The sequence below is a fragment of the Melozone crissalis genome, unplaced genomic scaffold, assembly GCF_028551555.1.
Source record: "Melozone crissalis strain CALT ecotype California unplaced genomic scaffold, PUWL_Pcris_2 ptg000061l_1, whole genome shotgun sequence".
NCBI classification, from domain to species: Eukaryota; Metazoa; Chordata; class Aves; order Passeriformes; family Passerellidae; genus Melozone; species Melozone crissalis.
In genome coordinates this window covers 9,324,817-9,337,119 of record NW_026535839.1, presented here as the reverse complement: position 1 = coordinate 9,337,119, position 12,303 = coordinate 9,324,817, and the positions used below count along the sequence as shown (strand labels likewise).

General features: G+C 51.7%; 1 protein-coding gene across 1 annotated transcript; it reads right to left on the bottom strand.

Annotated features, from left to right (window-relative positions):
* Window positions 1-5,604: 5,604 nt before the first annotated feature.
* PITX1 (paired like homeodomain 1) lies at window positions 5,605-11,937 on the bottom strand. The gene is made up of 3 exons (XM_054288074.1): window positions 11,775-11,937; window positions 8,798-9,003; window positions 5,605-6,144 (listed from the first exon to the last, which is right to left on the bottom strand). The coding sequence occupies exons 1-3, from the start codon at window positions 11,935-11,937 to the stop codon at window positions 5,605-5,607; spliced, it is 909 nt and encodes a 302-aa protein (XP_054144049.1).
* Between the last annotated feature and the right edge of the window lie 366 nt (window positions 11,938-12,303).

The window sequence follows — 12,303 nt, the reverse complement described above, 5'->3', positions numbered from 1 at the left end:
CTTGTGTGCTTAAGTACTTTCCTGAATTAGCTCTTAAAAGAGTGAACTCTCCTCCTAGACTTTATGGGAAAAAAGAAAAGAAGGGAGTGGAGGGAGAATGGGAATTTTTGAGGGCGCCCAAATGCCAGGAGCCAGCCTTTGGAAGGGCTTTGGGTTCTCACAGTTTCACCCAGGCAGTCAGTGGAGCCTCAGAAGGAGCCAGAGCAGAAACCTCTGGTAGACACTGGTACTGGGTGCTTTCAAAGGTCCCACTGTGTACTTAGCTGTATCTTCAGACATCTAAATCCCTCTAAAAGTCTCACCCTTAGTGTCTAAATCCCAGGTGCCTAACTCACTTCTAGGAAAATCTCACACCAGAGTTTATTCAGTGAATCTTTTTTTTTTTTTTTTTTTTTTTTTTTTTTTTTTTTAAGTTGGTCCTTACTCACATAGGGCTTTTGAAAATCCCACTGCTAATCTCCTATACCCAGGCATGTATCACTTTGAACCCTGTAATATAAATTACTTTGTGCTTCTGGGGGACAGCCACTACTTTGTCCCTGCTCATACTAGGTCAGATTTTTGGGTTTTTTGCATATTAACACATAGATTTTCTGGGTTTTTTTTCTGTCGGGGGAGGTCTGAAGTTGCTCTGCAAGACTTGAATTAGCAACCCGGAGCGAGTGCTGTTTTACATGAGATTCCGGGGAGGAATCTCAGGCTGCCGCGGATTGCAGGGCTGCATCGGCAGAGGTGTCGGGAGGAGCTGGTTCTGGGCTCATTTACATCGCTGGGGTTTGGCCCCGGGCACAGGCCTTCCTCAGCTCCACTGATCTCCTGGGAAGATTTGAGAGCAAATTTGCTTGTCTCTAGCAGAGGCTGAGCATTGTTACCTGGCTTTCTGCAAGAAATGGTTGAGTGAAGAAGAGGGGGAAAAAATCAAATACATATGTTGTTTCATTTTTCTTCTTTTTATTTCCTATGAGAATTTTTATTTGTTGGGAAGTTATTTGGTAAATAAAATTTTTGTGCGTATGCTTTCTTCATTAAAGAAAATGGAGTTGGAGATAAACAAATTATTTTTTCGTGTAAAAAACCCCATCACTCTGCAGAAGAACAGGCTGGCTGCCATTGAAACATTTTTGATAGGAAATCTGGCTGCAGCCCTACTGCTTAATCAGTTTGGAACAGAGTGTAGCCCATAGCTTGTTAATAAGAGCAGCTTGTCCAAGCAGTTCACACAATGGTGAGCCACAGAGGAGGCTTGCTGCATAGTTGTGGATTTTATTTTGCAGCTCTGTTAATTAAAATATATTTTACTTTGATGGAGGTTTTTACTGTTTTCTATGAGGCTGAGCAGAGAACTGTTCTCTTTGATAGATTAAAGGAGGGATATGAAGTATTTTCTTAAAAGTAACAACTCAGCTTTGTTTGATGGGCAAACTGAGCTAAAACACTGTGTAATTTTGTATTTTTGTTTGTTCTCAGTCTTTGTAAATGGGCTGGTTTATAAGTTGGTATATTTGGCTGTTTTGATAACATCAAACTAAATATTTCACATACAAGTTGCCAGACTGAAACAGAAAAGTCACAGATTCTCATTTAATTGATAAAGTAATTTTTACTTATACAAGCATATACTAAAATAATAAGGCCTGAAACTGTGCCACTGAAGTTAATGACAAACCCTTCATAGGTTTCATATAAAACCTGTATTTTTATTATCCCAGTTCCACTGACTTTTGTTGCAAGATTGCAGCAAAATGTTAGGGCATTTCTAGGTGTTATTTTTATTATACAAAACCCCATTAAAATCTGTACTGAAGCATCCTATTAATTTAAATGGGACTTTGCATAGTTTGCTGAGTTCCAGGCCACAGATAAAGAGAAGTATGCAATTTAGAATTAAACTGACCACAGCTTTTTATTAGAAGACATTTAATCTTGAACGGACTGTGCAGTCTGAGGCATTTGTGAACTTCATCTGGGCTGGTGCAGCCAGAGCTCGGCTGTGCAGCCGCTCCTGGGCTGGTCTGGGACCCCTCAGGACCACGCAGCATTCCCCAGCAAACCCGGGCAAAGCTCTCGCCAGGCAGCTCTGCTTTGGAAATGCTAATAGGTAAGCCAGCACACCCAGAACAAATGGAAAACTTGATTCCGGTATTTCTCTGGCTCCAAGGATCTGCCTGCCTTGACAAAGCCCGCAATCAGCAGGCAGAAATCTGGGGACTCTGTGCATCCCACCGGGACGGAGCCTCTCGGGATCCAAGTGATGCAGCTTCAGGAGCTCCAGCTCCAGCTTCACTCGCTGGAAACCACCGGGAGGAATGTGCAGGGCGAGGGATGGAAAACCATCGCCTCCGGTGTGTGGAAACACCCACCAGCAGCCAGATGCCGGCAAGGGGAGTTCAAAACCCGGAGTGAGAAGGGTGGCGGGGAGCGGTGTTTTACACTGCCCTCCCCCCGTGGGGACTCGGGGAGTAATGAAGCATTAAATGAGAGCCTTGCTCGGCTGCCCCCAGCGTGGGCACACACCCGGGCACCTCCGCAGGCACATCGCTAAGGAAAACGTGCTTGGGCAAGGCAGTGCACAGCCGTGCCTCAAACACCCCAAACCCTCGAATAATTCAGGCTCTAGCCATTGTGGGGGAGACCCAAAGGCTGCACCCGTAAAAGCGAACAGAGAAGGTGAAGGAGCTGCTCTCTGCTCAGTGTCTCCCTGGAATTTTCCTTTCCCTGAGCCATAAATGTGTCAAGATGCCCAAATGTCGCCCAGCAGCAGCAGCAGCAGATCGGCTTTCCGTGGGACAGTCGCAGGGCGGGGGGACACTGGGGAGGACAGCAGCACAGGGGGCTGTGTCCCTGCTCCCCAGCTCTTTCCTGCAGTTTCGGGAGGGGCTGGGTGGGTCAGGGCTCCCACAACAACTGAAACCTGGGGCAGGCTTTGGCAAAACGCGAACGCCGCGCTCTGACTCAGGGCTAATGGTGCTACCTCCAGGAACAGGAGAAAACGAACACCTAAAACCCTGGCTAAAATCCCAGCGGAGGGCTGGCAGATCCCCTCCCGCCTGGAAAAAGGGGTTAAATCGGTCCTTGTGCTGCTCTGGTGACACTCCCGTGGCTGTGGAGGGGGATGGGGTGGCCGGGGAGACTCCGATCAGATCTGCTGGGACCCCGTGATGAGAACAAAGCCAGGCGGAGCCCCCCAGCCCGGGACAGGGGCACGGAGAACGGCGATACCCGGGGAACGGGGCCGTCCGCGGCCGCGCAAACAGCGCGTTCGGGCCGCGTTTGGGCCCCGGCCGTGGCTATTCCTGCCGCCGGCTGCGGGTATTCCATTGATTCGTTATATCAGTTATGCTAATCGGGGCAAAACATTAATAATAATCGAAATAGTTAATAAATAGTAAATAAATAGCAATTAAATCAGAGGGATTTGTGCTTGCAAAAACTCAAAGGAGAGGGAGAATTGATCGAACAAGCTTTAAAATTCAGAATGTCGGGGGATTTGGAGAAACAAGAGAAAAACGCACCTTAGCGTAACGGGACGAGGGACTGCGGGAGAAGGAGCAGTGCCAGAGCTGCGACCCACGGGGGGATACAGGATGCGGGAATTAATTCTTTGGGGGAGAAAAACCCGACCCACGGCACGGTGGGATGCAGCAATGCAGCGGCAAGCAGGGCTGGATCCCCAGCTCCGGCAAACAGCGGTAACAGTCCGCCATAAAAATAAAATAAAATGGGACCTGAGGAAGGTTTGCGCTGCCTGGGCTGTCCCGGGGAGCGGGGCAGGGGTCGGGGCTCCTTCCCTGTCGGGACGCGGGGAGACGGCGCAGCTACGGGGGAAACGGGGAGGGGGCTCCCCAAAATGTCACCACGGGGAGGGGGACAGAAAGTCGCTTTTCTTCTTGTTTAGTCGCTTTCTTAAACACAGCCAGAAAAGAACATTAAAGGCATTTCTAGATTTCGTTTCTGTTTAGTTTTTTTTTTAAAGTTTTCTTTTTTATTCCCATGCTCTTAATTTTGAAAAAAAAAAATCACAAAACATAACTTATAAAACAATATATATACTGCATCCTTATCCACAACAGCATAATTGAAACATCCAGCGTAACGTTTACCACAGGTGTGAAATACACTGGGAAAGAAGTACCGTGTGCATTTTATGTCTCTTTGTCATCTACAGGTAATAAGTATCGACAAAAATAAGCAACAAATATGCCTGCAATTAAACTTCATATGCCTTTTGTATGCGTATTAATAAAAATCATATTTATAATTTCCATGTTTTGTTTGTTGTTTTTTATTTTTTCCAACAAGCACTTGTAAAAGTATCTATATTTACATAATAACACCTTAAGATAATAACACCTTAAGAAATTTTTTGGTTCCTTGTTTTTCCTTCACATTTAGAAAAGCAAGGAACACTTTCAGCTTTGCTAAGAACCTTTCCGGACGCCGAGGCTCTCTGTTTCTCTAGCAGAGATGCAGTATCTGAAATCACTTCATAACAAACCATTTTTCGTCTTTTTTTCGAGACTTTATAAACGGGGGTTGCTTTTCCGTTTTACTTTTCAAAGAGAAAAAACACCCCCTGCATTTAAATAAAGATGAATGATAATTTCATTATCAGGATAAGACTTTTTAGGATGGGGAAAAAGATGAACAGTTTTCGCCTTGCTGAAGGGTTTCTGTGCTCTCTCACAACCGGGGATACTGCAGTCTTTTGGAAAGGATGAAGAGGTAGGAACCTTGAGCTGCTTAGTATCAGGAATGACTGGATTAGAGCTTCCAACTAAAGAAAAAACATCAAGAATCATGCATTTTAAAAACAGTTTATTCAACGGCCAAGGACAATGATCCGGCACAATGCAACGGTAGATATAAATATAACCTTATATAAGTGGTTGACCCTTGTCATTATTATTTTAATAGTTTCATACCTAATATTTCAACCATTTTTCCCCCTGCAGATTCTACTCTGCTATTTGTTTTTTTTTTTTTCCCCTCCCCTCATCCCCCAACCTTTTTATTTTTTTTTTTCCGAGTGTGATTCTGTTTCTCAGTGGTAAACATTAACCAAACTCTTCCCGTGCGACAAGCGGCCAAGAACCGTCCCACCAGCTCTTACCACCGAGGCGTCCCCTCCTGCCGCCCTCCCCGCGGGGCAGCGGCCGCCGTACCGACTCCTGTGCAAGTTCAAGTAAACACATACAACCCGCATAATCCAGAGAAAAAAATTGCAACTCATCCATGTACCAGATTTCGGTGTCTCTCGCAAAAGTTTGCTGGTCCGTTCACGGTTTTAGGTGGAGGTGATTTTTCTTTTAAATGTTTTAAAAAATATTTTTAAAGCGCTGTTTTGTTGGTTGCATCGTTGTTTTGCCTTTTATTTTTTTTTTCCTAGACAGTCGAAGTCCGCGGAGTTTTTGGGCCTTTTTTTGGGGGGGGCGGGGGTGTGTGTGTGTGCTTTATTTTATTTTTTCCCCTCTCTCACTTGCTTGGGTTTTGCTTTTAATCATCATCGGGTTTAATAATTTTTTTTTTCTTTTCCGTTAAACGTCGCTTCGCTTCTGCTTTGCTTTGTCGGCGGTGCTTTGTCGGAGGTGGTTTGTGTCAAGTCCGTCAACTGTTGTACTGACAGGCGTTTAAACTAGAGCCGGGGCTTTGCAAACTGCTGTAGCCGAAACTGGAGTGCTGCTTAGATTTCAGTCTGAGGCTGGCTAAGCTGGAGTTGCAAGTGTCCCGGTAGACGCTGTAGGGCGAGCCCGGCGGCCCGTAGGGACAGGCGGGCGAGGACATGGCCGAGTTGAGCGAGGAGCCGCTGATGTTGTTGATGTTGTTGAGGCCGGAGTTGGCCATGCCCGGCACGGCCGAGTGGCCCATACTGGAGGGCATGTTCATGGAGGGGATGCTGCTGGGAGCCGAGAACATGGACTGCGAGGACAGGGGGCTCATGGAGTTGAAGAAGGTGAAGCTCTTGGTGGAGAGCGGCGCCGGGGTGAGGCTTTTGGTGGCCCAGTTGTTGTAGGGGTAGCCGGCGTACATGTCATCGTAGGGCTGCATCAGCCCGCTGAACTGGGGCACGTAGCCGTTCTTGCACAGGTCCATCTGCTGGTTCCGCTCCCGCTTTCTCCACTTGGCTCGGCGGTTCTTGAACCAGACCTGGTGGGGAGGGGGGAGCGACACGGCTCTGTGAGTGCGGGGCCGCAGCAGCCCCCACCCACCGCCGGAGCGCAGGTATCCGCGGCCCAGCGCTGCTCCCCGCGGCCCGGCCAGCTCCTGCGGGGCTCCAGGGCGGCTCCGCGGCCGGGCACCGCCTGTCCCCGCCGCCCCCCGCCCCGCGGAACGGGCTCCGGCTCCGCACGGTGCCTGCGCGCACCGCGGGCTCTGCGCGCATCCCTCTCTGCTCAGCGGGATGCGCCGGCCGGGATGCGCGCAGTTTCCCTGTTCCCTGTGCCGAGGGTGCCTGCGCGGGTCTCCGCGTCCCCCCGACCCCCGCGTCCCCCTGCGCCCCCCTGGCCCCCCGTTCCCATTTCCCGGAGCCAGACGGGGGGCGAAGCACGGCCCGCTCTGATTAGGGCCGGCTCGCCCCGGCTCTGCCGCGTTTCCGAACGCTAATGCCGTGTAATAAAAGCCCCCTGTTACAGATCATAAAAAAAGGGATTAGATTAGTATGTTTAGGTTTAAAAAAAAAAAAAAAAATCAATCCCTGCATCGCCCTCGGATAGATGCAGCCTATGCCTTTATATCTAATGAGAATTTACAGCCCTAACAAGGAAACAGAGAAGAGGGGCTGGTCCTGATGTTTGATGCGAAAACCGGTTCCAGTCTCTGATTATTTTTATACACAATAATACATATATAATCATATATACACTACATATATAGCCCTCCGAAAGCATTTGAGTCCCCTCTGATTGAAGCCGGGCAGCTTCAAAAATCTTTAAAAATTGGTTAAAAATCTGCATCCTGATGCCTGCTGCCGGCGCCCAGGCTGCGACCCTCCCTTGCAGCATCGTCCCCAGCGCAGCCCGGGTTTGTCCCACCGGGTCTGGGCCCGGGAGCTCCCCGCGGACACCGGGCCGGGCCCGCGCAGGCTGCGCTCCCTCCTGAGCCGGCGTGGGGGCGGGGGCGGCTCCTGGGGCCTCCCCTCCCGGCGCAGAAATGGCACAACTATTATTAAATACCGGGCCCGAGGATGGAAACTCCGTGGGGGAACGGATGGCGGAGTCTATTTTAAAAAATAACAATAATAAAAAGAATCCTGTATAAATAGGAAACGAAAGCCAACATGTTCAAAACCTGTAATATACTCCTCGGAAGGTGCTTCCAGACAGGAATTTCCTGAAAATGAGGGTAATAGTTTTAATTATGGCTCCTAGACATTTTAAAGGAAGGCCCTCATAGCAAATTAAGGTTAGATTTGCAATCTGCCATCTCAAAACATCAAACCCAAACATCTCCACACAGAAGGAGAACGAAATTATGTTAATTGCAACTCATATTTTAGTTATATTTGTTCCCTGAAATATTCAACCAGTATTAATGTTCAGGCTTTGTTTTGTTTTAAACTCAATTAAGACAATGCTTTCAGACGCAATTGTTTCAAATGGGTGTTTACTTTTCAAATGTTTAAAGCAGAATCTCTGTAATCCGATTTGGTCACTCAAGGTTTAATTGCCGAGTTAAAACCAAAAAATGAAAAGAAAAAAAACCCGAAAAAGTGGATTTTCTGTGCAGCGAGGCTTCGCTCCGCGGTTCCCGTTTTTCCTGAGCTTAGCCCACGGTCCCGCGGTGTGCGACCGCTGTCGAAACCGCGCGGGGAAATGTCTCGGGTGGAAAAAAAGCCCTTGGGAGGTGGACAAACCGAGACACAGCGATAGATCCATAGAGACAGAGCCGCTTCGGCCCGGTCCTTCTTTACCAGGATCTTTTGCTCATAAATCTCTCTAAGGAATTGCCGAAACACACACGCACACACACATTCATATATATATATATTTATATACATACACATACACACACACACATATATGTTTCTAGTTGTGTGCACGAACATTACCGAGCCCCTCGATTCTGGCTAAGAGGGGCGCATATATATATACATATATATACCTAAATAAATAAATAAATATACTGTATGTGTATATATAGACCATATTTATATATATGGTGGCATAGGCTCCGAGGCGTGTAAAAATGGAGCGCCTTCGCGGTACAGGTTTGTGTTTTCAGCGCGTATTGACTTTGTGACCGCTCCCCAGCCCCTGCCCTTCGCTTTCGGCCTCCACAAGCAGCCGGCGGCCTTGGGGGGACGCGCGGCCGGGAGGGGCCGGCCCCGAGACCGCTCCGTGCGGATTGGAGCTCGCCATCGCGCTGTCGCGATAGCCAGGGGCACGGGTTTGTTGGGACATGGCGGTGGAGATTACTGGGAATAACCAGAGCAAGGGGAAATTGCTCGGGTGGGATTTTGCTCCATCCCTGCCACGCTTTTCGTCCGGTCCCGAGGGTTCTTCCCCCCACAGTCAGACCCTTCCCCACCCCGGCCTTTCGCTGCTCCCTGCCCCGCTCGCCGCCCGCTTTCCGAACCGGTCCCCAGCGCAAGGCCCACGGTCGCTGCCCCGCTCCGGGCGGATCTCTCCGTGGCCGAGAGCTGAATTTCTCCTCTCCGACCTGGATCCCAATTTTGGTCATTAAATCCAGCCCAGAGCGGACCGTCGCAGCCCTCCCCCATAAGGGGCAGTTTCCCCGAGTCCCCCACGCCCCGGCGGCCCCAGAGCAGAGCTCGCCCCGGCGGGGCTGCGGCCCCTCTTACCCGGACTCGGGGCTCCGTGAGGTTGGTCCACACGGCGATCTCCTCCCTCATGCTCATGTCGGGGTAGCGGTTTCGCTGGAAAGTGGCCTCCAGCTCCTGCAGCTGCTGGCTGGTGAAGTGGGTCCGCTGCCGCCGCTGCTTCTTCTTCTTCGCCGGATCGTCGGCGGCCCCGTCTTCGTTTTTCTGCTCGCCGCTTCGCTCTTTTTCTGCGAGGGGTCGGGTTGGGGATGGTTGGTCTATTTAGTTTTGTTTTGTGCGTTTTTTGCTTTAGTTTTTTTGCCAGTACAGGCACACAAAGGCAGACACCCCGGCCCCGCACCCAGCGCTGCCCACCCCACCGGAGGCACGCGTGGGGCACCCACTCGTGTCCCGCTGAGCCCTGCACCCAACCCGAGCCCCGCAGCCCATCCCGGCCTTTCCCGGCGCGGCTCAGGCCCCCGGGGAGGGATCAGGGAGCCCTGCCGGGCCCAGGGCACGCAGGGATGCGGCAGGAGGGACCCCCAGAGCGGCTCAACGCGGGTGACCGCATTCGTGGGGAGCGGGGTGCCCGTCTCACCGCCCGCTCCGCCTTTCCACGGCACCTTCTCGCTCCCTCCAAACCAAGGCGCGATCTTTGCTCCATTGTCTTTGTTGTGCTCGGCCGCGATAGGAAACTTTGGAAGGGCAAGGGTGGAAAACCCAGGAGCAATTAATTGCAAAAGGCCCCTCTCTGCTCCCCCGCTTCATTCTTTTTTCATAATTATTTTATTCTTCATCTTTTAGGATTTTGCTGTTTATTTTAACACAGGGCTGAGCGAAGCCCTCCGCAAAAATCATATCGGAAGAAGGAAAGAAAAAGGAAACCACCCAGGAGGGTTTTCTCGGCCGGGATTTGCGCGGGCTGGGAGCAGGAATTCAACACCGGCCCTGCGAACCCCCTCTCCCCTTTCCTAACGGGCTCTCTGGCTCTCCCGGCCCGGTTTGGGCCCGGTTTGTCCCGGCTGCAGCCCTCGGAGAGGGTCTGGAGGCCCTGAACCGAAATGCTCCGGGCTGGGCCCCGCAGGAGCGGGGAAGGTGCGGCCGGGCCGTGCAGGGCCGGGGGCCGCGGCCAAGCCCCGGCCTCGGTCCTGCTGCTGCAGGACGGAGAAACCACGGCGAGTTTTCTTCTTTAGAGCTTTTTTCCTCCTCCTTTAAAGAGTTGTTTTTGTTTTTATTTTTAACCCCCTTTCGGAGGGTTTTCTCCCGCCGCCGGCGGGCCCGGGGGCATTTGTACAGCCCCGACCTCTGCGAGGTAAGCGGGAGTCTAAAAATAATCGCGTGCTGAATCCAGAGCCCGGGAGAGCTCGTCCTTGCAAAGTCACCCTTGGGTCGCACCTTGCTGAGAACCCCGCACAGGGAAAGGGGCGAGGGTGCGAGCGAACCTCAGCTGCTCAGCGGACCCCAAAAGGGGCCGATGGCATGCGGGGTTTGCAGCGAACCCAAGGCCTCTCAGCACAGACCCCATCGCCCCCGGCCCCCGGTCCTCAGACCGGCCCAGCCGCATGGCCCGGCGGCGGCGGCGAAACAGAAACAAAAATCATCCCCGCCAAAACAAATCCTCCCGCTCTCGGCCGCCAATGGCTCGGACAAACCGGGCCGAGGGGGAGCGGGGGGATCGGGAAGCCGCAGTGCTCCCGGTGGGCTCCGGCCCCCTCGCCCAGCGCTGGTTTAACTCTCCCGATCCTCCCTAAAAATCCGCCCTCAGCGCAGGGCTGTGATACAATTCCAAATCATAACGCAAGGCATATCTAATCTCTAACGCAAGGCTTTTGTAACTATTTTTTTTTCCCGTTAAAAAATGAAATCTAAAGGTATTTTGCAGGTTGTCGGAGAAGAAAAGCAGGCAGCTCCTCGGCCCTCCGGCAGCACCGAGGGGTCACACACAGGGGTAGGGCAAAATGGAGCAAATCTCCCTCTCTAATCTCCAATAATCCCCTCTAATCTCAGAGTCCCTTCCAGACGCCGGTCTCTAACTTTGTTTGCGAATCAGGCCGGGAGGCACAACCCAAACCCTCTTTATCACCGAGTGCCACTTCGGGACCCACTCGTACAACAGCCACTCTCTAGGGTAAAATTCCCAAGAGCAACAATAGTTATTAGAAAACTAAAATTATATAAAACATAAACTCCCTCTGAAACAATCTTGCTGGAGAAGGAATATCACACTCCTTCTTTAAACTTTTGTTCCTCTCTTCTACCTTTCCCTTGTCATTCTAAAAATGTTGTTGTTTTAATTAAATGCAATCTGAGAGAACCCAGCGCTCGCTGTAGCCCTCGCACACGGTGGTCAAGGCACGGGGATCCTTCCCTTCCCTTTTCCTGCGGGGAAAGCGCTCGGCCCCGCGCAAACCCTCTCCGCGGCCGCGCACACCCCCTCCGCGGCGGCCCGCGCTGCCTGCCTCGGCCCCACGCTGCCTCTCCGCCTCTGCCTGCCCTTTCTTTCTTTTTAATTTTTTTTTTTTTCGCTGACAGAGAGATCTTTTTCCATCTCTGCACCACCCGAGCTGGAAAATAAACCCGGGCAAAAGCTGACATTATTTCAGAAACATCCGGCAAACCCGCACTCCCCGAAGAGCCCCCCCCCTTCCTCCCGACCCCATCAATTAATAACGACAGTTTTTTAATTTAAAAATAAATAAAATAAATAAAAGACAGCAGCTCCTGGATGGGACCATGGAGCCATGCGTCCCCCGGGCGGGCTGTCAGCGCCGGGCACGGTGGGGGAGGCAGCTCCAGGAGGGCCCCTGCCCCCGCTGCGGTTCCCGGGGCTCGCTCGGGATGGAGCCGCCGCGATCACCGGCAGCTCTCGCTCAGCCCTGTCCCTCCACGGGCTCCGGAACGCGGGGGGCGCGGGCTCGGCACCCCCGGGCGGCCCGCGCAGGGAAGGCGCGGTGGGGAGGGGGAGGCAGCGCGGGGGGAGCGGGCCGGGGCCGGGGGGCGCGGGCAGGGGGAGGGTTACCTGGCACCTCCGTGTCGGAGGATTCACTGGCTGAGTTGTCGATCGGGTCTCTGGGTTCCGAGGATCTTTGCAAATGGAAGCTGGAAGCCATGTCATGGGAGGGTTGGGGTCTCAAGCTCTCAGGCAGTCTCTCCAAATTCATTCCACCTTTAAAGGAATCCATGGCAGGGGCGCCGGGCTGCCTGGGGGAGTTTGCAGGTGTTTATTCCACACAGAAAGGAACAAGGAGCTTTTTTTTTTTTTTAAAGAAGAAAAAAAAATCAACAAAAACCAAAAGCAAATCCACTTATTACTAACAGTATTATTTTAAGGGTGTCGGAAGCAGTCTGGGCAGTGCCTGGAAGGCGGTTGTCTCTGCTGGGGAGAGGCACGGCGCTCCGGCCGCATAGGCAGGGAAGTGGCAAAGATCCCTTATAGAGAAACGCGAGTTGCGAGTTGGACAGTTTAAAGCTAAAGAGATTAAAGTGACCTGCCCTAGAACAAATGCCTGTAGTTAAACGGGGCTCCTCCCCCTGAAGGTTAAAACCTC

Bases quoted from the DNA above. Each gene is read 5' to 3' on its own strand.
- PITX1 (XM_054288074.1), bottom strand. From the start codon at position 11,937: ATGGATTCCTTTAAAGGTGGAATGAATTTGGAGAGACTGCCTGAGAGC. The intron at 9,004-11,774 runs GTAACCCTCCCC...GACCCCTCGCAG, and splicing joins CTCCGACACGGAGGTGCCAG to AAAAAGAGCGAAGCGGCGAG. The intron at 6,145-8,797 runs GTAAGAGGGGCC...CCTCCCCACCAG, and splicing joins TCACGGAGCCCCGAGTCCGG to GTCTGGTTCAAGAACCGCCG.